The 23,284-nt window shown below is 38.7% G+C and overlaps 2 protein-coding genes across 9 annotated transcripts in view; one reads left to right on the top strand and one right to left on the bottom strand.

The window, feature by feature from the left end:
- LOC114058955 overlaps positions 1 to 12,393 on the bottom strand; it is a 22,812-nt gene extending 10,419 nt beyond the window's left edge. For 2 of the 4 annotated variants that reach the window (XM_027886870.1, XM_027886868.1), the window contains exons 1-11: positions 11,001 to 11,544; positions 10,029 to 10,097; positions 9,545 to 9,575; positions 8,908 to 8,967; positions 8,509 to 8,589; positions 8,149 to 8,285; positions 6,201 to 6,323; positions 4,612 to 4,654; positions 3,351 to 3,470; positions 2,416 to 2,530; positions 356 to 401 (exon numbers count right to left, since the gene is read on the bottom strand). In XM_027886870.1, the coding sequence (XP_027742671.1) occupies positions 356 to 401; positions 2,416 to 2,530; positions 3,351 to 3,470; positions 4,612 to 4,654; positions 6,201 to 6,323; positions 8,149 to 8,285; positions 8,509 to 8,589; positions 8,908 to 8,967; positions 9,545 to 9,575; positions 10,029 to 10,097; positions 11,001 to 11,051 (876 nt within the window). In that variant the 5' untranslated portion in view covers positions 11,052 to 11,544. The other 2 variants (XM_027886866.1, XM_027886867.1) reach the window with 2 other exon arrangements.
- A 48-nt stretch (positions 12,394 to 12,441) lies between these two features.
- On the top strand, positions 12,442 to 22,152 carry MSANTD3 (Myb/SANT DNA binding domain containing 3). Of its 5 annotated transcripts, XM_027886875.1 has the most exons (4): positions 12,774 to 12,837; positions 18,508 to 18,811; positions 18,905 to 18,953; positions 20,256 to 22,152. In XM_027886875.1, the coding sequence occupies exons 2-4, from the start codon at positions 18,539 to 18,541 to the stop codon at positions 20,663 to 20,665; spliced, it is 732 nt and encodes a 243-aa protein (XP_027742676.1). In that variant the 5' UTR covers positions 12,774 to 12,837; positions 18,508 to 18,538; the 3' UTR covers positions 20,666 to 22,152. The 5 variants fall into 5 exon arrangements, with proteins under 5 accessions (XP_027742674.1, XP_027742676.1, XP_027742672.1 ...); XM_027886873.1 differs by lacking the exon at positions 12,774 to 12,837 and adding an exon at positions 12,442 to 12,458 and having other exon boundaries at positions 18,508 to 18,953; XM_027886871.1 differs by having other exon boundaries at positions 18,508 to 18,953.
- Positions 22,153 to 23,284: the final 1,132 nt, after the last annotated feature.

The raw sequence follows: 23,284 nt of genomic DNA on the forward strand, positions 1-23,284 counted from the left end.
GACTAGTGAATTCTTCAGGATTTGCTGTAAGTTCTTGCTGTTTAACATAAAAAAAAGAAGCCTGGAGATCTATTATGTGCAGTAAATATAATTAAGCAGCGACAATTATAGTTACTCTAAAATTCTTGCTCTAACTGTTTGTGCTTATATGAAATGTATACATAGGTTTTCATAACAAAGTCAGAAAAAGCCTTGTTGTTAATAGTTTTGCCTCAACAACTTGTTAGATATTATTTCTTGTCAAAATTACTATTATTAATTTGAATAAGGAAGCACCACTGCCAATCATATACAAAGTAATTATTTTCCCAACTATTTGAAAATTGAAGCAATCCATTAATAGAAAAATATTCACCTCAACTCCCTTGTTTTCTTCCTGCAATTGTTCATCAGTCTCACATCTTAAAATAGAATAAATAAAACAGTCAGTTGATTGACCCAGTAAAAATGTATAGCCAGCCAATAACTGATAATCAGTTTAAATTCCTGATACACTACTACTACAGTAGTTCTAACACACTCTTAAAAGAAAGGTCACATATTTCCTTAGAGAAATCCCAGTGGTCCCAGATATCCTCATAAAAATTACTTATGCGCTTTTGCTTTGTTTTTTTTTTTTTAGTTTGATTATCTAGCACATAAGTTTAAAAACCCAGAGTTAATAAAAAAGTTTGACATTGGTAGTAATAGCTGTAAGATTTTTGTACACACTGCAGAAAGACAAGGCTCCTAATAACAGTATGGTTTTTATCAACACTTCACAAACTTGCCTTTTCAAAAATTCATCCATAAAAAAAAGTGTTTTACAATGTAGACCCAGAAATATTGGATAAATGTTGCTAACCCCTATTTGTGCTGTTCTGCAATTACAACTACTATAGATACATTCCACCTATTTGTGAGCCCAGGAACCAGGTCTGAGGGTGGCTGGGTGTTTCTTAAATGAACCAAAAACATATGACTGCCAAGCCTAAGCTCTCTTCTTTCTTGAAATCTTTCTTAGGAATAAAAGCGCAGCAAAAAAACATATAAAAAAATAATTTCCACCTTCAGATGACTGTTCAGAACTTCAAAAAAATAAGGAGTCATAGAAATTCTCAGACAGATATTGCAGAATCTCTGAGTGGAAGTATCATTTGACAGCTTGCTGTCGATGAGAATCTGATCTTATTCCTTTTAAGAAACTGTATATTCAGTTCACATCTTTCAGTAGTCTCACAAAAATAAACAGTAAAGGAACAAGCTGAAATCCTAATTTAGTAACTAACTTCCAAATCAATCTTTCACTGAAACACCTGGCTGCTCATAGTTACCCAGGATCCATCTGAAACAGATTAAAAGAATAACATTGAGTGATTTTCCAAAGGATGGTGTTCTTAAAATTTAAAATAGAGGACTGCACAATGAGGACCAGTATTGTGTAGTAATAGACAGCAGCATTTCCAGATGTGGATAGCTGAGTTTTTATGAGCTCCCTATTTTTAAAGTTTTCACAAACCAGTGTACTTTCCAGATTCAGAACTGTTAAACTTACTTGAAAGACAGATAAATAAACAAAAGGACTCATAAACCTGGACTTGAATCTCATTTCAATTGATCCTTTTCCGTAATGGTTACACCAGAAAGAGGCAAAATTCTTCAAAAATATATTTCAGGAACAACATTTTACCGGGTAACAGTCAGCAAGACAAAGGCATTAGCCCTCCATGTCTGGGAAGGATATTACTGGTTTAAAGTTTAAAAAAAATCCAAAAGAACATCTTTAAGAGCAAAACCAAAGACCTAATTGTCGGAACAGAAATCTTGTGTTTGGTTTGATGCATGTATATCCCTTACTGGATACTTCCCTGTGGTTCCTGCTGTTACACAGAGATGACTGATGTTGGAGATATCCTCCTCACACAACGGCTGATAGTTCAAACTGAACTCACAATACTGTTATTAATAAGATGCTTACAAGCAGCAAGCACAGTTTCACCACTTTAGAACACAGTACTTCTTATTGTCCCTCCATGAAATCCTTTGTAAAGATGAATCCCAGTTGTTACATCTACTGGTACCCTTCCAAAATCCGTTCATATACCACCTTAATTTTTCGACATAAACCCGTAACAGAGACGGTTTTAAACCGTGAAGAAACATTCTTTTTGAATGTTTTTGAGCAGCACATGATGATTATACCTTAAGGATAACACAATTAAATACAAAACCCAGTTCCATCCAGAGCAAAATGTGAGGTCACCTTACGTACACCAGGTTTTCTGTTGATGAGAGAAGTTTACAGCTGAGCACAATTTCAGAAGACAAGGATTTTACTTTTATGCAAATCTAGTGTACACAGTTATAATCTACAATATTTTCCTTTACGTAAATTTAAAGGGTTTTGGAGGTGGTAGATTTTTTTGTTTCTTTTACCTTTCTGAGTTGCTGTCTTTGCTGCTTTCAATAGCCTTATTAGGTTCGATCTTCTCATCTGGTTTTGCTTGTTCTTTCTGACTTTTTTCCTTCTCTTCTTGAACATTATTTCCATCTAAAACAACAAAAACAGTATATTAAGTAATGTTTTCCAAATAATTTAATTTAAAAGTACTATTTGTTTAGAATATTTTTTAAAGATAGCGTCAGAAAAACCTGAAGGTGGAAGTAAGGTATCTTGTGAAGAAATAAAATAAAAACTGAACCTAAAATCAAAGATTTGGTTCAGTCATGAAGAACAAGTTTGTATTTCTGATCAGAAATGTTCTGAATGAGAGCAATTATAATGCAGTTAGACAAAATCCCAATCTCACTTTTGACATCAAGTCTACAACTAAGTAGCAACTTCTGATGTTTTTTCAGTTATATGGTGTTCACTGATTTTTATATTTAATTCTGGCTTTGATTTCAAGACAATAAGCATTAGTCAAATATTTTAGATGTCATTCAAAAAAAAAAAAAAAAAACAGAAAATCTATCCAATCTATTTCCTTTCTATTCTTCTTGTGCTCTAAACAGTCTGGCATGCAGCTGTTCCTATTTTTTTTCTTGACATCGAAAAACAGCTTATATACCCAGAAAGAGTCTGTGCCCACCCTCCAAAAACATGCATAGTAAAAATTTCTAATTGTGAATCTTGTCTTGTTTCTGTTCCAAAGTATCCAGCAATGTTAAGTAAAACAGGACTGTCTTCTTTGCAACCACTGGGATTATTCTTTCCTCTGCCACAGACCCCAAGCCCATCCACACACTGTGCAAATTCACCCTCTGTAACTCAAGAGTGGAAGTTATAAATAGGCACATACAGAGTAAATAATTAATCCACTGGTGAAAGTTAGAAAAAAAGGTAATAAAAACATAATTTTTCCTCTTACCTTGAATTGGTTCTGGTAGTTTCTCATCTGTATTTTTACTATCTGCTTTATCTGCATTACTAAGTGATGCATCCACATGCTGAACTTTAGCTTTTGAAGGGCTGTCATCTGCATTAGAATCTAAACAAACATGCTTGAAATGTAGCATAATGGACATTATCTTGATAGGGGAGGGTTCTAAAACTGCACCTCAATTTCAACTAGCTCTGTTTCTGTGCAATAGTAGTTACAAACACAAAGAATAATTTTATAAGCATTATTATGTGATAGCATATTAAATATGAACTACAAATTAGTAACAAAGTTTTAAATATTTTATGCCCTGGTTGTAGTTACATGCACACATTTCTTAAAATGTGTAAATATTATAAATGCACAGTTACATGCAAAATCAGACACATTAACCAACAGGTTACAGTCAAGAAATGTAGTTTGAATAGGATTTAACCTATTTCAAACCATTTTCCTGGATTCAAAATTGCTATTTTTCCTCTTCAGAGTATGACACTGCTAATCTAAATCATCTCATTACTTCTACTGAGCTATTTTAAGATATCATTTGCATAGTAATATATCTTAAAATTAAGTACATTAGTTTAATTAAAATCTTTATTTTTCATCCAGGTCTAAGAATGAGGGTCTTGTAGCAATTTTTAGCCATTTCCTAAAGTGGCATGCAACCGTACTGTCTGTCCATCACTGTACTACAATGAGTTCTAAAAGATTAAAATGAGTGGGGAACTCTCACAGACACCACACTCCTACAGTTTTGTGAGTATCAATGGCTGGTATAAAAACAGAAAGTTTTCCTCCACAGCTTTAGATGACATCTATAGCTATGCCTTAAGAATTCTGTGTGGCTTTTTGTATTGCAAATTAAATAAACACATAGAGCTTCAACCTGTTCCTTTCGCCCAATTCACCAAAATGCTGCTGAGTAGCTGGCAGTACAGAGACTACATTAGTTACCAGACAAAAAGAAATCATAGGTAAACGGCTCTGGGAAATGAGGGACACTGGAATGGAAAAATGGAGAGAGAACAAAGCCATGTAAAACAGGTCTCTCCAGTTATGGGGACAATGAAAGAAATTCTTCATCCATCAGATTTTCAATATAAACTGTCCAAAATGCAGCTCAGAACATAAGTGTACACAATTTCTGATCAAATATTTCAATCTTTCCTTAAATCAAGCCGATTTAGATCAAAGGAGTTTACCCAAATTAGAAATGGACAATTGACATCCCACTGAGCACACTTACATTCTTGCCATCTCCTCCTCATTGTTGGAGCATCTGTAACAACCTAAAAATAAAACCCATTTATGTTAGTTATTCTGTGGATAAAGTTATTCCATCAGCATTCCATCGGATTTAATTTTTTTAAAAGAATATATAACCAGTAGTGTAAAACACATATGTGTAAATTCCTTAATGGATATTCTAAAAAGCAGAAAGTTAGTTACCTAAACACTTGTTTACCACAATTAAATTTCTGTTGGATCTTAAAAAAAAAAATTAAAAAAAATCAAACAGCTGGTTTCAGAAGATATAGCAGTAAAATTAAACCAAGTTATATGTGCTCTGTTTAGAAGTTCCTTAAATCAAGAATGAAACTACCAAGAAAAACAGAAAGGTCTACAAAATATAGATGGAACTGATTATTTCTATAACCATGGACATAAATCTCAAGTAAAAGAAACAGTCTTCAGTCAAGAAGAAATTTAAATAGGTCAAATGAAAAAGTTGCTGTCAATAGTCAGTTTTGCTTTCCTTTGTATGCAGAAGTTAAAAATGAAAAATTTGCAGACAGAACAGATTTGATAATCTGAAATCTCTCCCTTCCACAGCGTTCATTCTTGGCTTGATCTTCCAATACTCCTGCACTTGTTTTTCTTCAAAAATGAGTAGGATGAGTGCAAGCTCTCATCTTTGAGCCTAGGCCTGATAGTATCACCCAGAAAGAAACACGTGTCTCTTTTCAGATGGGCAGGACACAGCCAGCTTTAACACAGGAACCTTGTGAACTCCACTTTGAAAAGAGACATCTATGCACATTAAGTAGCATCAGCAACGGATCTTGTCAAGAAATGCTGCTTATCAAGCAGGATGCTGACAGACACTGAAGGTGATGGAGAAAACAAATTTAATGCATACCATAAAGAACACTGGGCACCTCAATAAGCTGGTCATGAATCAGTGTGGTAAGGAACACCTCAAGAGCAACTTTGCCTGTTACAAATACTACTGTGGTGTAAATATCAACAGAAAGCAATATGAAGATATCTTCACATAAACGTGCTTCTAAGGGTGCAGTTCCCCAAGAATTGAACCTTATGGTGCTCCTGATATCCCATGGAACTGCTTATAATCTCTTATCAACCTGCAAGTTCCCATACTTGCCTCTCTACTATCAGAAATTTTACCTGGCTCCCCAGAAAATTGCCCCGAGGTGCTTACAAAGCAGAAACTGATCGAGAGGAATCATGTTTCCAAGCAACAGTAAGGAAAATTATTTTACACACACACACACACACACACACACACACACGGAGCTGAGAATTGAATAAATATTAGTATATGCATTTTTCGTTATTTGTGCACTCTAGAATCCTACTTCTATAAACTCAGGTAGCATAAGTATTATTTGAAACAAGAGAAATACTTATGATGGCAGTGACCAATGGGAAATTGTATCCAGAATAATCCTGGAGGAATTACTAAAATGACTAAATGCAGCTGTAATAAAGGTTAAAATGGCAAGGTTTTCCTACCATCCAAAGCAAATCTGCCCACTGTAACAGATATTACCTTCTTATTTTATTAAATAATGAAGCTTCAGAGAAATGTACCTTTATTTGTTTTCTTCCTTCTTTCTTCTCAATTGTTAATGCAACTTGCCTAACTTTTCTGTTCAGTTCAGAGCCTTTACCCTTAACTTCATCAGATTCTGCTATCTCAGGATAATGTTGTTTCTAGAAAATAAGAAAACACAAATCCTTAAGTCACATAACTCCTTCCCGACCTAGCACAGTTAATATTCATAATCAACTTACACATATATATAGCAGAACTTATTAAAATGATTATGCATAGAATCACAGAATAATTTAGGGGCCTGAAGCCAAATCTTCAGCTCAGAACAGGGTTGGCACTAATTGCTGAACTGCTTGCATGGGGCTTTGTCCACCTGGGTGTTAAAAACCTTTGCAAACAGAGATTCCCCCATCCCTCTGGACAACCCGCTGCAGGGCTTGACTGCCCTTACAGTGAAAAACCCCCATATGTCCAATAGGAAAATCCCATTATAATTTATTTTCCTGCCAAGCAGCTCCATAAAAACTCTGGTTCTTCCTTCTTAATAACCTCCCCTGAGGTACTGGAGGGCCCTGACACTTTTTCTTCTCCAGCCTGAATGAAGCCAATTACCTTAATTTCTCATAGCACAAGTGTGCTTCAGCCCCCTGACCATCTTGGCAGCTCTCCAATGGACTTGTTCAATTTCGTCAACAGCTTTCTGTCTACAGTAGCACAAAACTGGACACAATATTCTGGATATGGCCTAGCAAGTATCAAGGAGAGGGAAATAATCCTTCTTTTGATCTACTGGCTATGCCCTTGCTTAGCTTAGCTTAGCTTGCTGTTACCCCTCATTTATGCCAAGGTACACTACTTATTTTCAGCTTGTTATCCACCAGGATCCCCAGCTCCTTTTCAGCAGAGCAAATTCCAGTCATTTAGTCTCCTGCCTTTTCCACTGCCTAGGTAAAACCGATCTCAGGTGCACAACTTAAAAGTTATCCTTGTTGAATTATTATATTTTTATAGTATTTAAGAATATAGCAGAGATGAAGTTAACAAGCATAAGATTCAGAGTTGCAGGAAACAGTTCAAAGTAAACAGGAAATACAATAGCTGAGAACATCAAAATTCAGCATGTACGTCTGAATTAATGACCAGAAACAGCATGATATTTATGAAAGACATCACTGCAGATTCATCACAGCACACTTAATAACTTTAGCTCTAAAACTGCCTCAAAATGCTATACAAACTTGGCTCTCTATGACTTTAAGATATGTGGGATGTAATACCAACTTTAAGCAACTTTTATTGGAAAGTATCAAGATACCTTTCAGAATATTGCTTTCTCAGTTTTAGTTGAAGCCCATCCTAAACAAATACATTCAAGTAAACATTTAAAGACTGGACAACCTTATTTCTGTAAACATGCTGAAAAGAATAGTGTGTTTAAACATTTATGGGCTGATGTGAACCTTGAGAACTTTGCAAATTGTCATAAAACAGGCAACAGAACTCACATGACTTGTCCAGCCTCAAAACTGAGAATACAAGTTGGGTTTTTCCCCTTGATTCCAAGTCACAGCCTGTACCTAATATGTATCATGTTTATTTATAATTATGTTCCTTTTAAAGCATCTGAAAGATGGAAGAGTTTCTTCATTGATCCCTTTCTTTTGGATAATACAAAAACAGTAGGTCAAAAACCTACTTCTAGTCAATTTTAACTATAGATTTCATTATTGGCATTACTGGTTAACCAAAACAGAATAAACTAAAAACTCACTGTCAAGTAATGGACAGGCATGCACATTATTGGTAAGAAGAATTTTAAGTCTATTTATTATAGTTGGACAGTCGCAGTACAAACACAAACATTTTCACAAAACATAACATCTTGTGGTTTGTTTGGTTTTGTTTTTTTTTTTTTTTAATTAAAACATGACCAGCAAATTCTCCCCTTAAATCATGTCATTAAAGCAAACAAAAAGAACTTACCAGGTATGCCAGTCTATGCTTGGAACCACAAACATGCATGAACATGTTATTCAGTCCGGTCTTACAGTAGCACAGTTGACATTCATAGAGGAAAGGAAAATTGTCTTTTGACCGGTACTCAATTATATAATTAAGCCCTGGATTAAAACAAACAAACAAACAAAAAAACAAACAAAAAACACCTTAGGAAATAAATCATTGGTGCTAGTTCCAAAATAGACATTAAAGGAAAGGATTACTCAGTGTAATCATAATGAGTTTTTACTACACATTACCTAATTTTACATTTTAAAAACTAATCCACACTCCTTAAAGGTAAACATCACACAAGCAAAAAACTACAGTATTAAAAGCTCTCACCAAGCGCAGGTTCTGAATCTTTACATGTATTAAGCTGTTCTTCCAATGTCTGTCCATGAAACCTCTCTGGTTCAGTTTGCCCTGTAAGAAATCCGCATTCAAGTGAATCCCTGCTCAGATGTGGTCCCATACCACAAATTAAGTCAGTTATTATAAAACATTATCCCCCCAATCCTATTGTCACTCTTTTTAAACCACTAAGTTTGCAAATATTGTTTTAAGTATTATTACAAAATATTACTGAAAATGGAAAGTACAATGAACAGAAACTAATAATTCCCAATGACCTGCTAAGGTCTAGACACCACTTGTAATATCATACCTCAAAACTTTTTATTTCTTTCTTTTTTTCTTTCTTTTTCTAGGGGGGGGAGGGGAGTGGGCATTAAATGCTCTTACCATAATCAGGAAGTTTTACAGGTGTTTTCACTTGCTCCCCAGAGCCACTGGCTGTTTTAACTAAAAAAAAAAAAAAAAAAGCCAAAAAACAAAAAACAACAAAACCCCTCAAAACCAATCCAAACCAACAAACAATAATAAAAAATTCCTTCTGGAACTAGACCAGTTCATAATGACCCAGGGAAGGTTTAATGATATCTTAAACCTATTGAAAGGACTATGCTTCAACTAATTAAGATATTTTAAGTAATCTAAGATATTTTTGATAATCTCTTTTAAAAATAAATATAAAGTATATACATTTCTAAATGTGCTAAGAAACATAATTTTAAAAAATATATTGTAAATATTCAAGGTGTCTAAGGCCTTGAATTCCTTAAGGTTTCTCAAAGCTTTATTGTGGGTGATTTTTAATATTGCAGCTAGTGTTTATTAATCAATTTTGCATACCTCTTGCTCATATTATTGATCAATATATGTAGCATTAGACAGTTACATCTTTAAAGAACACAAGACAGGTCTTAAGGCACAATCTTGAGAAAGTCTTTTTCTCGTTTGTTTCATAAACAATTACATTGGGGCAGGGAGAAAGACACGGATACAGAACACAGCAGGAAGTAAAAAATCTTGCACTTACCAATGCCATGAGCTTTCAATGCTTCTTCAACCTAAGTTACCAAGTTATCAACCAACAATGAAGAAAGATACTTAAGATTCAAAAAACAACAATGCAAGGCTTTTATTATTTATAAATTAACTTAGATTAACACTGGCACCATAGACTATCTAAGGTGAACAGAAATTTGAAAAAGACAAATGCCCTTTTTTTCTGAGATTGTTTATTATTTAAGTAATTCTGATCTGTATTTATTAACAGCCACATATTCTCATGTATTGTCTTCATCAGACACAAAGTTGTAACAACATTTTCTGACAGAACTAATGTACAAAACCAAGTTCTACTTTATTGCAGTAAAAAAGATAATAAAGCAGCAAAACTAGTTAAATATCTGAAACTGTATGTTTTACGACTACATTAAAAATTAGATTTCAAACCCATATTCTATTGCTAAATAAATCTGTAAAATCTGACAAAAGGTTCACTCAAAAACTGATCTTACCATCTTGTGTTTGAATCCAAGGAAGTGAGTCTGCAAGTTTAGTGCAGAAGCACACCAGATTTTGCAAATCTAGGTCAAAGAGAAGTATTTCTAGCATTGCATACAAACAAAAAGAAATAGAATACCACTGATATCAAAACAGATCTATTGTCAGTACAGGTAAGTTCCACAAAAGTACTATTCCTCCAAAGACAAACTAAAACAGCCTCCCAATACTTTTCTTTATGAGCCTCCAAGACAGCAGAATGAAGAGGAATCTCCACATCACATAAAAATTTCAGATGTCTTCAGAACTCTGCAGCTATCTCATAACTAAACCATAATTTTCTCTGTGTGTGTGGATAAGTAAAGGCAGATCCAAGATCTTCCTCACACACTCTTAAGCAAGTCTGAGCCAGAGGCACAGCATAATTGTAACAAGCCAGTACACCTGTCTAAGATGAGCCAGTTCTCAGTGTTGCATCCAGATTAACACAGTTAGTCTGATCAGTTTGGGGCCTGCCTCACTCAGGAAGCTTTCCACACAGCTGATTTATGCCTGGGCCAGTTCAGAACAGGAGCAGACTACGTTAAAATTCGTGTGAATGAACAACGGCAGTCCAAATTACTTTCTTCTCCTCTGAAAAACCCAAGATGCTTAAAAACAATAGCAATAAATCTGCCAACCAGAGAAATTAGGATTTTTTTTTTTTTTCTGAACAGGAGCTTCAGTTTAATCTTCCACTTTAAAAAGAATGCCTTTATTTTAAAAAATAATATTATTAAGACTATTCATATTAATAAGTTGGCTCTTAACACACATCCAAGTCAAAGACAGTAAAATAACTTCAATTCTAGAGCTATTTATCAATTTTGCTCAAGAGAAAAAAAAAACCAAAAACAAAACCAAAAACGTTCATACTTGGTTTAGTACAACTTTGTTCCACCAAAATTATTTTGTATTAGTTACAATTTTCAATAAGAAATACTTACATTGCAGTAGAAAGGGTTTACTTGCTTCTTTATCTCAGTTTCAGGGTCCATATTCAGTCTTTAGATGATAAAAAGAACTCTGGGAAAATTGCAGAAAGATTGCAAACTATTGTTTTAGCTTCACAAAATCATTTTTATTTTTGTTCCGCCTATTTAAGGAATTCGTGCCTCGCCTTCAGTTACGCTCAACCCTTAAATCTCCAGGCTAATGATCCTATTTTTAACTTGGGAGCAAAAGTACAGTGTGGAAAGAAACAATTGTTCTCCAAGAGTTTCCCTCGGGAAACATAAAACCCGCCAGAAGATTACGCACACAGCCCTGAAACAGAACTAATCCGGAACATTTAGAGCTTCCCCTTTCTTTCCTGGGATAGAACTGCGCGCATGGGCTGGGACACAGAGGGAACAGCCAGCACGGAGCGCCCGGAGCGTGTCCCTGGCACAGGGGGTACACGGCGGGCTTTGGGAAGAGACGCACGGTCCCACCCGGGCCGCGGGGGCGAGAGAGGGAAGGAGAAAGAGAGGAGAGAGGGACGGCCGAAGCTCCAAACCCCACGCGAAGAGCGGCTCCAGGCAGGAGCGTGTCCTTCCCGGCACTTCCAGCCCCGCCGGGGAGGACGCGGACAACTGCTCCCGCACGGAGCCGGGGAAACTCGACTCACGGAGGCGGCCCGGGAGCGGGGGGGTACCCGGAGGAGCCGAGGCAGCCGGCGCTCCCCGCCGGCCGCACGGCCGGGGGATGACTCCTCGCCGCTGCCGCGGCTCTCCGCGGGCAGGAGCCGCGTCACACCGGGCGCAGGAGCCCCGCGGTGGCAGGGCAGGGATCGCCGCGGTGGTGGGGCAGGGATCTCTGCGGTGCCGGGCGCCGGGATCTCCGCGCCGGCGGGCGGGGACGGGGCGCGGCGGGGGAGCGGCCCCGGTTGCCCTGGCGCGCTGCCCGCGGCCGCCGCTGGGGGCGCTGCCGCGCAGGCCCAGCGTCGCAGCGCCGGGCGCTGTCGGAGGTAAAGCCCGAGCTGGGTCCGCGGCCGCCGCACCGGGGCGGGGAACCCATCCCGCCCCCCCGCCGGAGCGGAGCGGGATGGGGGTGCGGAATGGACACGGGGATGCGGGATGGGGACGCCGCGCTAGGGACGTGCGTCCCGGCAGCTCCGCCCGCGCCCGGTGCAGGCGGGGCTGCCCTCCCGCTTCCCGGCGGCCGCTTCCCGGGTGTTCGCACGCCGCTCCCCACAACGCGCACACGGACACGCGGACTTGCACACCCCGCGCCCGCCTCCCCGCAGCGCCGCCGCACCTGCAGGCTCGGGGATCCCCCGGGATGTGTCTCCCCGTGCGGGAGAGGCCGCGTGTCCCGCCGGGAGAGGCCGGCGCCGCGCCGCCCGCGCTGCGGCGGGGCGGGAATCCAGCGCGGGGTTTGCGGGGAGCTGGAGGGAGCGGTGGCGGCGACCTGCGGGCGGGGAGGTGAGGGAGGCGGGGAAGGAGGGACGGATGAGAGGGAGGGAGCCGGGAGAGGCGCTTTGTTAGGCGGAGGGAGCGAGCGGGGCCGCAGGGTGGGGTGTTCCCCGCCGCCGGCGCCGGTCCCCGCGGGCGCGGGGTGACAGCAGCGCCCGCCGCCCCCGCCGCGGATGCGCTCGGATCCCGCCGCAGCCTCCGCGCCCGCCCTGGGTGGAGCGGCCGCCTTTGTGGAGCCGGGACCTGCTTTCCTTTCTCCTTCCAGCAGAAGAGGAGCTAGCGTGGAGATTAAAAAAAAAAAACAAACAAAACCAAAACAAAACCAAAACCACCAAAAATCCACAAGGCTCGAGTTAATGTTTGAGAAGTTCGGGTGCGGGAGAGTCTGGTAGGATTCCTATATTATACGTATTTTTGATGGATTTCAGGCAGTCGTTCGGAATAACAACCTGCGTCCATTACCTTGCGTGCACAAAGTGCTTTGGATGTCCTCCATAGGTAGCGGGATGACCCGCTTGAAATCTGTCTCTGTGTATATATAGTCTAATATCCTATTTAAAAAAAAAAAAATACATTTCCGTGTATTGATATATAAAATCCGACAGGATAAATTTAGGCAAAGTACTGTGATTTTTTTAATAGATTGTTTTGCTCATTTGCTGGGTGATCCATGATAACTCTTCGTTTTATTAAAACGTGTGGGGGGGTGGAAGGGTTAGCACCTAAAGAGGTGTGATTTTTTAAATCTGATTAAGACACAATTTCCATATAGATCTGATTCATATTTGGAATATACACCTAATTAACTCTCAAGGTAGACAGGGTCAGGCCTGAAACATTAGTGGAAGCTCAGTGAGAAAAACCTAACATTTGAAGAAGAAGAGCACTGTTTACTGCTGGTTCTGTTATTCAAATGAAATATAAACCTGTTGTTGTGACTAGTTGGGGTCGTTCCCATGCCTTTCTTTCACTCTCAAACAGTGGATGAAAAGACAGAATTATGATTGATTTTTGACAGTGCTTGAAGCTTCATCTGCAATTTAAGTTGGATACATAAATATTCTTTTTTTTCAGTACTTGACTATTTCTAGTAGTAATTCTGTTGGTATTGGTACATGTAATTAATTCTCACACTGTGACCACAGTTTGCTATTTTCTTTGGGTTCAGTTAGTGTAACCTTAACATTTGGGTTAAGTTTTCCACCATAACATTCTCTCTGCATTTTCTTATGCCTAAAAATAATATTTGATGGACTGAAGATGCTGCTCATACATGCCAATCTGAAGGGCTTCTTTGCAACTGATTGGAGTTTGGGTGCCTGTTTAGGTGTGTGCAAGCAAAATAATACATATCTATAACATACTTATGAACATGTGTGCAGTTCTTAACTTGTGTAGTTTTTTTTTCAAGATATTATTCCAGCAGATCACAGCACACACCCTATAGCTTTTAAAAGAAAGCAGCAAAAAGTGCTTTCAGATTAAAGATGAGGAGTTGAGAGATATTTCTGTTATCTTAAGGCTATAAAGATTTCTATGAGAGGACGAGTACTTGGAACACTGATTTCTTTTAAGGCAAGTTGTGAATTGAGTCATGCCAGGGGAAGATATATAGGATAGGATGAAGTGCTTCCTTACTGCAAGTGTCTTGGAGGCTAGGCACCTGTAAGAGTGGGATAAGCTTTCCATTCTTTGTTTCTTAGAATTTACTCTGCATAAGCTGTCCTTATGCACCCACACAAATCAATCCTGTTTACTGTATGAGTTATACACAGTGGACTACTTTCAGCACAGATTCCTACCTACTAAATTATATCCTGGGCATATGTCCTGGAAGGATCTCCTAGCCTTGAAATGGAAATTCAGTGGGCTTGTGAGAGTCCTTTCTCATATTCTGCAGAGGAGTCAGTGGGCTGCCAGAAGGTGATTAATATGCATAAAGAAAAAGAGGTGAATATAAATATATGGTGGTGTTTTGCTGCAACTTCTCAGCATGCTAAATTCTCTGACTTCTCCGAGTGCTTTCTGTTCACCTAATTGCAAGTGGGCTTTAATACTGAAGCAAGCAAGCTAAGCTTGTAAGAGCTTGAAAAGAATCTTCAAGAACTCTTTTCTTCTATGTAGTAAGCACATAAAACTGCTCACACCAGTTCTTGGGTTCTTTTATGCATCCTACATCATAATCCTGACTTCTTCACAGAAGGGACACAGGTACAGTGTGTATGTGTAGGAAAAAAATATTAGGAATGTGATTAGTAAAGAGAAGACTAATATATTCTTCTCACTGTAGGACCTGTGTTTCCTTACTTAAAAGTACAGTATTTTTCAACTTTTGACTGGGGATCTCAGTAAAAATCTCACAGTAAAAATAATAGAAATAAATAATAGTGTGGTATGAAAGTGATACTTAAGTTTGCTGTGACTCCATCCATGAAAAATGAGCTTTTATTGTAGTACATAATTTGTTAATATATATTAAGTCATATTTGGAAATGTTTTAGGTATTTACTGACAGCCGTTTTGTCTGCCAACCTGTGTAGCTAGATACTTCGCACCTGGAATCCAGAAATCCTAGTAACATTGTTTAACTTTTTGAACTTACTTTCCAAAGTATCCAGTGTCTCTAATTAAAGGGATTTTCTACACACAAGCCTGTAATGATTTTTTTGTCCGAGATTCTCACACCTTTTCAAAGCTAGAAATAAGATTTACATGCATCAGCAGAAGGTAGAATCATTTCTGGTCACATGGAGTTTCTGATTTTGGTTTTTCAAGGGTTGTAAGCTATTGGATTTCATGAGTTGCTGGTGGGACTGCATTTCATCCTATTCTTTGGTGGAATTGAGGCTGAGCGCCCCAATATTTAGTCCCAAGAATTTCATTTCAGCAGCTGTCCAAAGCAGCTTAATGGTTTGGAATGGTACAATAGCTATGTAAGTAAAATAGATTAGTGGATAGAGTCTATCCCATTATAGTCTCTTTTATTTTCTAAGTTTTCAGAGTTGTTTCCTGGAGCAAAGTTGACAGTTTTCAGTATCTTTGTTAGGACGTCGATTTCCTGACTTTTTTTCTTTTTCTCTTTTCTTAATCTATGTTTTATTTAAGGAGCTTCTGAAGCAGCTGTTCACCTCTAGTAGACCTAGACATTATAATGTCTATGTGATGTATGTATGCAATGAAAGAAGTTTCTTTGCTTATGCTTTGTTTGTTCTGTGAGATTATAGCTGTTTAAGAATTCCTGTCACCAACATATGGGGTGACTTAAGTTTTCATAGACCATAAAAAAATAACTTGATATAGTATGATGGAGGAAATACTGAATCAGGAAACTGTCTTCCTTAAGTTCAGCCCCCCAGCTCTCTTCCTTCTTCCACCTTTTTCTTTCATGTAAAATAAACAAGCTGTTCTGTGAGCAGTAGCACTATTAAAGTCTGGTTTCCTATGGAGCTTTCCCTTAGTCCCCTAAGTCCCATCTGCTGCAAAAACTGCAGTTCTCCCATGTCCTCATGACACCAGCATTTGGTAAGAGAGAGCAGAACTGTGGCTACCCAGGAACCACATAGGTGCTACCTGCCCAGCAATTACCCAGTTGAGCAGTGATAGAAAGTACAAACCGAGTGTTAGTTGCCTTTTTCAGTAGGGCTACAGCTTAGATACTGACTTAACCTAGACTTAGGCTGTTACTTATTTTTCTTCACTTTGTTTTTCTTTTTTCACTTCAGTTTTGCTATTCCAGGCTTTGTTCTACTGCCTCCTCTATTCTTTGACTCCTCCTTGTTTTGCTGGTGTCACGGTTTAACCCCAACTAGCAACTAAGTACAGCACAGCTGCTTGCTCACTCCTTGCTCCCAAGTGGGGTGAGGAGGAGAATTAGAATAAGACTTAAAACTTTTGTGTAGAGATAGGAACAATTTAATAATTGAAACTACATAAAATAAAATAATACTTGTAATGAAAAGGAGAGAGAAAGAGGAACGAAACTCAGGAGAAACAGGTAAGGAGCAATAGAACTGCCCACTACCTCGTGACTGATGCCCAGCGTGTCTCTGGGCAGCAGTGGGTGGATCCCAGCCTGCTGCCTCCTCATTTATACACTGAACATGACATTTTATGATTTGGAGTATCCCTTTAGCCAGTTCAGGTCAGCTGTCCTAGCTGTGCTTCTTCACAGCCTCTTGTGCTCCTGCTCGCTGGCAGAGCACGGGGACACTGAAGAGTCCTTGAATTAGAATAAGCACCACTGAGCATCAACTAGAGCATCAATGTGTTATCAACTTTATTCACATGCTAAATCCAAAACACAGCACTGTACCAGTGACTAAGAAGAAAATGAACACTGTCTCAGCTGAAACCAGGACAGTTGGGTTTTGTCATATTTTATGGGCTACTTGAGGAAGCTGCTGTTTTTATGTCAGACTCATGTTCTCATTTTGGCATTAGCTTGTCTGTTAGCTTTCTTTATAAATGTAAGTAGTTACTTTTACTGAAAGAGTTGAGAATAGCTATAAGTATTAAGATGTTTGGAGGAAAGTGGTTACAAGAATGGCATAAAGTAAGTCCTGGTGCAGTGGAGTTAAGGAAAAATACATTGAAAAGAGGAAACCTGATGGTGATATCTAGTGCATCGCCAAGTAATGTTGTGAGAGAAGCATCACAGAATCACAGGAACATTCTGAGTTGGAAGGGACCCACAAGGATCACTGAGTCTAACTCTTGAGTGAATGGCATGTACAGGGGTCAAACCCATGATCTTGATATTATTAACACCATTCTCTAATCAACTTATGTCATCTCAGGGTCAAGTCATGGAAATAGTGGGCAAAATACCAGAAAATTCATTTTAGGAGAGTCCTAGACTGTTAGGAATATGAACCAATTATCTTATATATGTTCTGTCTCTGAATTTTATGATTAAAACTAGAAGAAATGTGAGCTAAGGCAGCATTGGTGTGCTTTTCCTACTTAATTATCCAGAAGTTTCTGCCCAAAAGATAAAAGTAATTTGGGCTACACAGTTATAGTGAAAATGAATAGGGGGAAGACTGTGAAAAGATAAAAGAAAAAAACACATTTTGCAGCAAAGTCTTGTGTTAATTCAAGGCAGCACCATTTTCTTCCCTTTTTTAATGGCAGAATTCCCTGGTATCAGCTACTCTTTTCCTCTTGACTACCTAGGTCCTAGACTTGAGAAGAGTTGTTGATGTGGTATAAGTGTATAGCAGTGTCTGTACTGAGGCCGAAACTGTTTTTATCCTGGCTGTTCGTTCCCCAGAGCGATGAGCAGGGCAAGCAAAAAGAAGTGCCACACAGTAAGACTCAGCAGTAAAGGGTGAAGGACCTGTACATTCCAAGCACTTAGACACTTTGTGTCTTCTTGCTACCCTTGCCTCTCCTCATTATTGTAATACAGGTCAGGATCCTGCTGCCTTGCTGGGTGTCAGGCAAGGAGGGCAGAGCTCAGGGGACAACCAAGCTGACAGGTCTTTAAAAAGAAAACTTATTATCATTTCTCATGCAATTTTTAAATACTGTAGAGAGAGGGGGAGAATTAGTTAAACACAGTCAGCAAGGGCAGAAGAGGCTTTTTTGTGTACCAAAGCAAAACCAAACCTCATGGAGGCGGCTTTAGACTTAAACCCAAAGTTATCAAGGGCTGTATTTCAGAACTTGTTGCACAGTTCAGGGCTTTGAAAACTCTTTGGGTGTAAAGAAGTGCAATGAACAGGAAAACAAGATATTGAAAACGAGTCACTATGTAAATTGAATAGCAAGTATTTTGTATCAAGACAAATTGTAACAAAGACCTCCTGTGGTCTACTTCTGGAACCGCGTACCCACTAAAGTGGCAGTACAGAACAGCATGGAATTATGCTATATATTACCTGATTGTTCCATTATGCACTCTAGAACTACTCACAAACTATTCTAGAAAATAAAATTAACCAAAGGCTATGCTGAAGAGTTATTTGCTGAAACATGGTTTCCTGATACTGTAACTAGTTCTAATGTGTTTGTTTTTTGCTTTTGTTTTCTTTTTCTTTCAACATTGTTTTCATAGGAATTTTGGCTTCTTGGAGAAACAGTAGAAAATGCAAAACGAAATAATAAAGCCTGCTAAATACTTCTCGGAAGTGGAGAAGAGTGTGCTGCTTGCATTAGTTGAAAAATACAAATATGTGCTTGAATGTAAAAAAAGTGATGCAAGAACTATTGCTCTGAAACAACGTACCTGGCAAGCACTAGCTCATGAATATAATTCACAGCCCAGTGTGTCACTGCGAGACTTCAAACAGTTAAAGAAATGCTGGGAAAATATCAAGGCACGGACAAAAAAGATAATGGCACATGAAAGGCGGGAGAAGGTAAAAAGAAGTATTAGTCCACTTATAAATACTCACATCGTAGGGAAAGAGAAGATTGCCAGCATAATGCCTGAGCAAATGTACTTTTTGCAGAGCCCACCAGAAGAAGATTCTGAATATCAGCCTGATGCTTCTAGTCAAGGTATAAATGTTACTGTAATGATGCAAGTAGTATTGTTTTTTATGTGACTTTGTCAGTGATTCTCTTTCAGCAGTCTAAATCTCTCAACCTAGCTGGGATTGCTGGTTATAGAAAAGTAATTTCATAGCTATGATATTACAAGACTTTGTGTATTTCCCTAGGCCTCCGGGAGTTAAGCTGGGGTTTTTCACAATTTCTTTTCATCAGTTTCTGACATATCTGCAGCCTTGTGGCAAGCATCACAGTAGCTATCATGCTGGCTTTCCAGAGAACAGTCCCAAGGATATTCTTATCCTTTATAAAGTATCACTTTGCTGGTTAAAACAAACAAACAAACAAACAAATCCACCAGCAGAAAATTGATACAGAATTGTCTGCTGCAAGAGTTCCCTGTAGGTCTTTCCTCCTTTGTTTTCAAGGACTTAAGAGAGTATGTAGAGCCATATTTCACATTACAGTCCACACTGGAGAATGGCCTCTCTGAGAGAGTTCAGCACTACATTCTTTGTTTGGCAAGCATACACATAAGGAATAATTCAAAACCATAAGGGAGGGTGGCTACAACAGTTTCTTGCAAACTTTATTATGTCAGGATCTCAAATAGGAGACTGTCCTTGCTTAAAAGACAGCAGTAGCTACACTGTTAAGTAACATTCTTAGAATGTCTCTTTCATAATTGTACTTACCATAATTAGTCATCAGGATTTGTAAAGGAATGTATTTTGAGACCCTCATTTGCAGTGGTAACTTTTCTGTTCCATGAGTAGTCTTTTTATTTCAGAAGATTTGGTAGAGCCTTCTCCAATTAAAATAATGTATTTTTTTCCTAAAAATATACACTACTGTGTTTATGACATCTACAGTAGTGATAAGGAAGGAGTAAGAAGTATTCTTCCTAGTATTTCCTCACTCTCTTGGTATTCATGTTGATACAAGTCTTCACCTGAAACTGAGATCTTTCATAAAAGTATTGCAAGTCACATGTGGATTTAGCTTAAACAGCTGCATTAAGGTTTAACTCCAGGCTCAGCCACCTAAATTTAGGTATCCACTTATAAACGTCTACGTTCACTTTAGTATTCTGAGCTCCCATTATAGCCATGGAGGTGTATCAACAGAGCCCAGAGTGGTTTGGTTCAGACCATTATACTCTTAGTATTCTGTAACAGAACTCTGCATTAGGTAGTGGCTTCTGTACTTTGGTACATGAGCAAGGTTTAGGTGCGTGTATCAATAACTTACCACATTTGTGTTTCTTGAGGGAGGAGAAGGGAATACTATAATACTTCTTTTGTTTTGCAGAGTCATTTCTTGTCTCGAACAGAGAACTTTGTGATGAAGACAAAGAGCTGGTACATTTTCCAGTATGTGAAGGTACCTCCCAACCTGAGCCTTCGTGTTCTGATGTCAGAATAGCAGCAGATAAGAACTACAGAAGTAAAGCATCTCAGGAAAGTGCTCTGAAAAAGATGCATGAGGAAGAACATCATCAGCAAATGTCAATTTTGCAACTGCAGTTAATCCAAATGAATGAAGTTCATGTGGCAAAAATACAGCAAATAGAAAGGGAGTGTGAGATGGCCGAAGAAGAACACAGGATAAAAATGGAAGTGCTAAATAAAAAGAAAATGTATTGGGAGAGAAAACTGCAGACCATCACAAAGGAATGGCCTGTATCATCCTATAACAGACCCTTTCCTAACTCACCTTAGAACATAAAGGGGCGGAGAGTCAGTCTGATTCGCACGTTTATGAGTAACGCGCACTGGAAAGAAGGTTTTTTAATGTGGATGTACAGTGACAGGGTAGATGCCTGGCTGATAGTGAACACACTATGACTCTTAATGTTTAGAGAAACAGTGGTATAGTCCACCAAGGGGAAAACTGTATTGTTCAGTTATAGGTAGTTCTGATTTGTTTAATTCAGACATGCACAGTGTTCTAAAATGTGAACATATTTTCACCTCTCAGAGCACCCTTGTGAAATATAAGGTAATCCAGGTATTGTTACACCGGGTGTTCTTAAGAAAACTTAACAGCTGTAAACATCAGGCTGTAGTGTTTATTTTGATTTCTATCTCTTCCTGTCTACCATTTTCCAAATTAAGACAAGGATTGGAGTTGCTCTCTCCTATTGAGGCAGAACATGATTGACAGGTATAAGTTGGATCATTATGCTGGGGCTTAGGAAAAAATATACTTGTCTCTAGTTAATATAGTCCATAACTTATTCTTCATAGAAGATGTGAAAATTAAGGAAGTAGCAAAAGGACCACTGTAGTAACTGAGCCCTTTCCTTCTGAAGAACAGTAGTATTTCCCAGCTGGCTGGCTGATTGAGAGAATGGTTGTGGACTGGCCCTCTGATTTTTTGAGCCTTGACCCTAATGAAGTTAAAAAGAAGGTGAATACTTCCTCAAAAGCCATTTTGCTTGTTCCTTCTTTCCCAGACCCATCCTGTATTGAAGTAGAATACTGAAGTAGGAGGGTCAAATGCTGCTGCCAGTATTGTGTGCTGTTCACCTGGAGTCATTCTGAGAGGAAGAGCTTTTTAAAAATTCATAAAGCTCTTAAAAAGCAGTGAGCTAGCCAGCCCATTGGCAAAGTCTCCCTCTATCTTCCTATGAAATACTTGATGGTGTAGCAGCTAGCTGGAGTATCTCAATCTCTCCTTAGCCAGGAGACTTAAAATTCACCCTCTTTTCCTTCACATAGGGTGGGAAGCAGTTCAAGGGAATCATTCCTGTCCCAAAGCACTGTTCTGTTTTGTTCTGTCCTGTGCATTATGGTGGTGTTTTTCTTGCATTTGCTGTCAGTGCGGGGTGATGGACATGATTTGTATGAAGCATTCACATGAAGGAACCCACAGAGTTTGGGTGTCCAGAACAGTAGATAGTAGGAAAGCACAAATAAAGATAATCCTTACCCAGGCAATCATTTATTCTAGTGGGGCAAGGTTAAGAGAATGTGAAATGCAGAACTCCGCAAAGCTTCATAAGACCTTCTGACGTGTGAAAACCTGTTTTACAGGAAGGTGTACAACCATCATTTGAAGCAGTGAGAAAAATTAACAAAACCATACATTTTCATTGAAAAAATCTGATTATCGTGTTATTCAATAAAGTATTGTCAGAACATGATTCATAAAGGCAAGTCCATACTGTGAGCAATGTACTTAAATTAAAGTATCTTACAAAGCACACATTCCCAGTTACACTCCTCTCTCTTTCCCTCAATGTTCTTTCTGGTGGAGTGAGTTCCTTTGGGGTTTGTTTTGTGTTGTGTTGGGATTTCTGTGTGTACGTGTGTGTGTGTGTGTGTGTTTCTTTTTCTTGTACTGCTTTCACTGCTGGTGATTCATCTTTCCAAGCACTGCCATTATCAACCACAGTACTCACTGTGGTTAACACTGTGGTACACACGCTACTCCCTTCAACGTGCTAACACTAGCAATCACAGTGGGAGCTATTTATTACAACTTACTTTATATGACAGACTAAAAAAAAATATGCAGAGCTCCTGCAAGATAAAAAAGAATAGGCCATGTATGAAATCTGAAGACAGATCTTTTTGACTGTAAACTCAGTTTTCTTATAAATTTGCCCTATGAAGGAAGCACGGGAATTCCAAAGAAGGATATTGTTATGGACACTTATTTTCTTCCTGCTGAATAGAAACACTGTGGGAAGGTATAACAGTAGAGGCAAAAGAAGTAAACAGAAGTGAAGGTCTTTTTGTTCTGAGATTGCATTCTGTGGTCTGAAAGATGAGTGAGTTATTTCAGTGATTATGACAATTGTTCAGGCACCATGCATAAAAAAGAATAGAGAAGACATTTGTCTTAACCAGTGATGGGATTCCTTCCACACTGGTTCTAAGTGAAAGTAATTTGAAACAATGAAATGGAAACCAGGTGTTAAAAAGTGACAGATGGAGACAATTGCAACACTGCAAACAGAGCAAGAATAGAGAGACAATCCAGGTCTAGAAAAAATATGAAATAGTCCAGGGAGAATCTCATGAAATACGAGATAAAGGTAACTTGGACTCCTGGAAGTTATACCATGTCTCATGAAAGATTTTTTTATTTTTATATTTAAATATCCTTTAAAATATGCATGTTTTCAAATGGTACTAAGTGGGTAATGCCTTGCTTTTGGGCATATTTTCTCATCTTAAGGCCAAAAGTTACAGTTCTTAAGCCGAACAACAGATCATTTTAATTCGGTTTGTATTTGAAAGAAAGATCACAAGAAAAAGATTAGAAAGAGGCAAGATAAAGATATGAAAGAAAGAATGATCAGTACATACATAGAAGGAAAATAAGAATGT

The sequence above is a fragment of the Empidonax traillii genome, unplaced genomic scaffold, assembly GCF_003031625.1.
Source record: "Empidonax traillii isolate 1590-97213 ecotype Southwest subspecies unplaced genomic scaffold, ASM303162v1 scaffold196:size3368384, whole genome shotgun sequence".
Taxonomy (NCBI): domain Eukaryota; kingdom Metazoa; phylum Chordata; class Aves; order Passeriformes; family Tyrannidae; genus Empidonax; species Empidonax traillii.

What these genes read in the sequence shown, in the direction of transcription:
- MSANTD3 (XM_027886873.1), top strand. Translation starts at nt 18,539, where the DNA reads ATGCAAAACGAAATAATAAAGCCTGCTAAATACTTCTCGGAAGTGGAG. An exon ending in GCCTGATGCTTCTAGTCAAG is followed by an intron (nt 18,954 to 20,255) that starts GTATAAATGTTA and finishes TTTGTTTTGCAG; the next exon opens with AGTCATTTCTTGTCTCGAAC.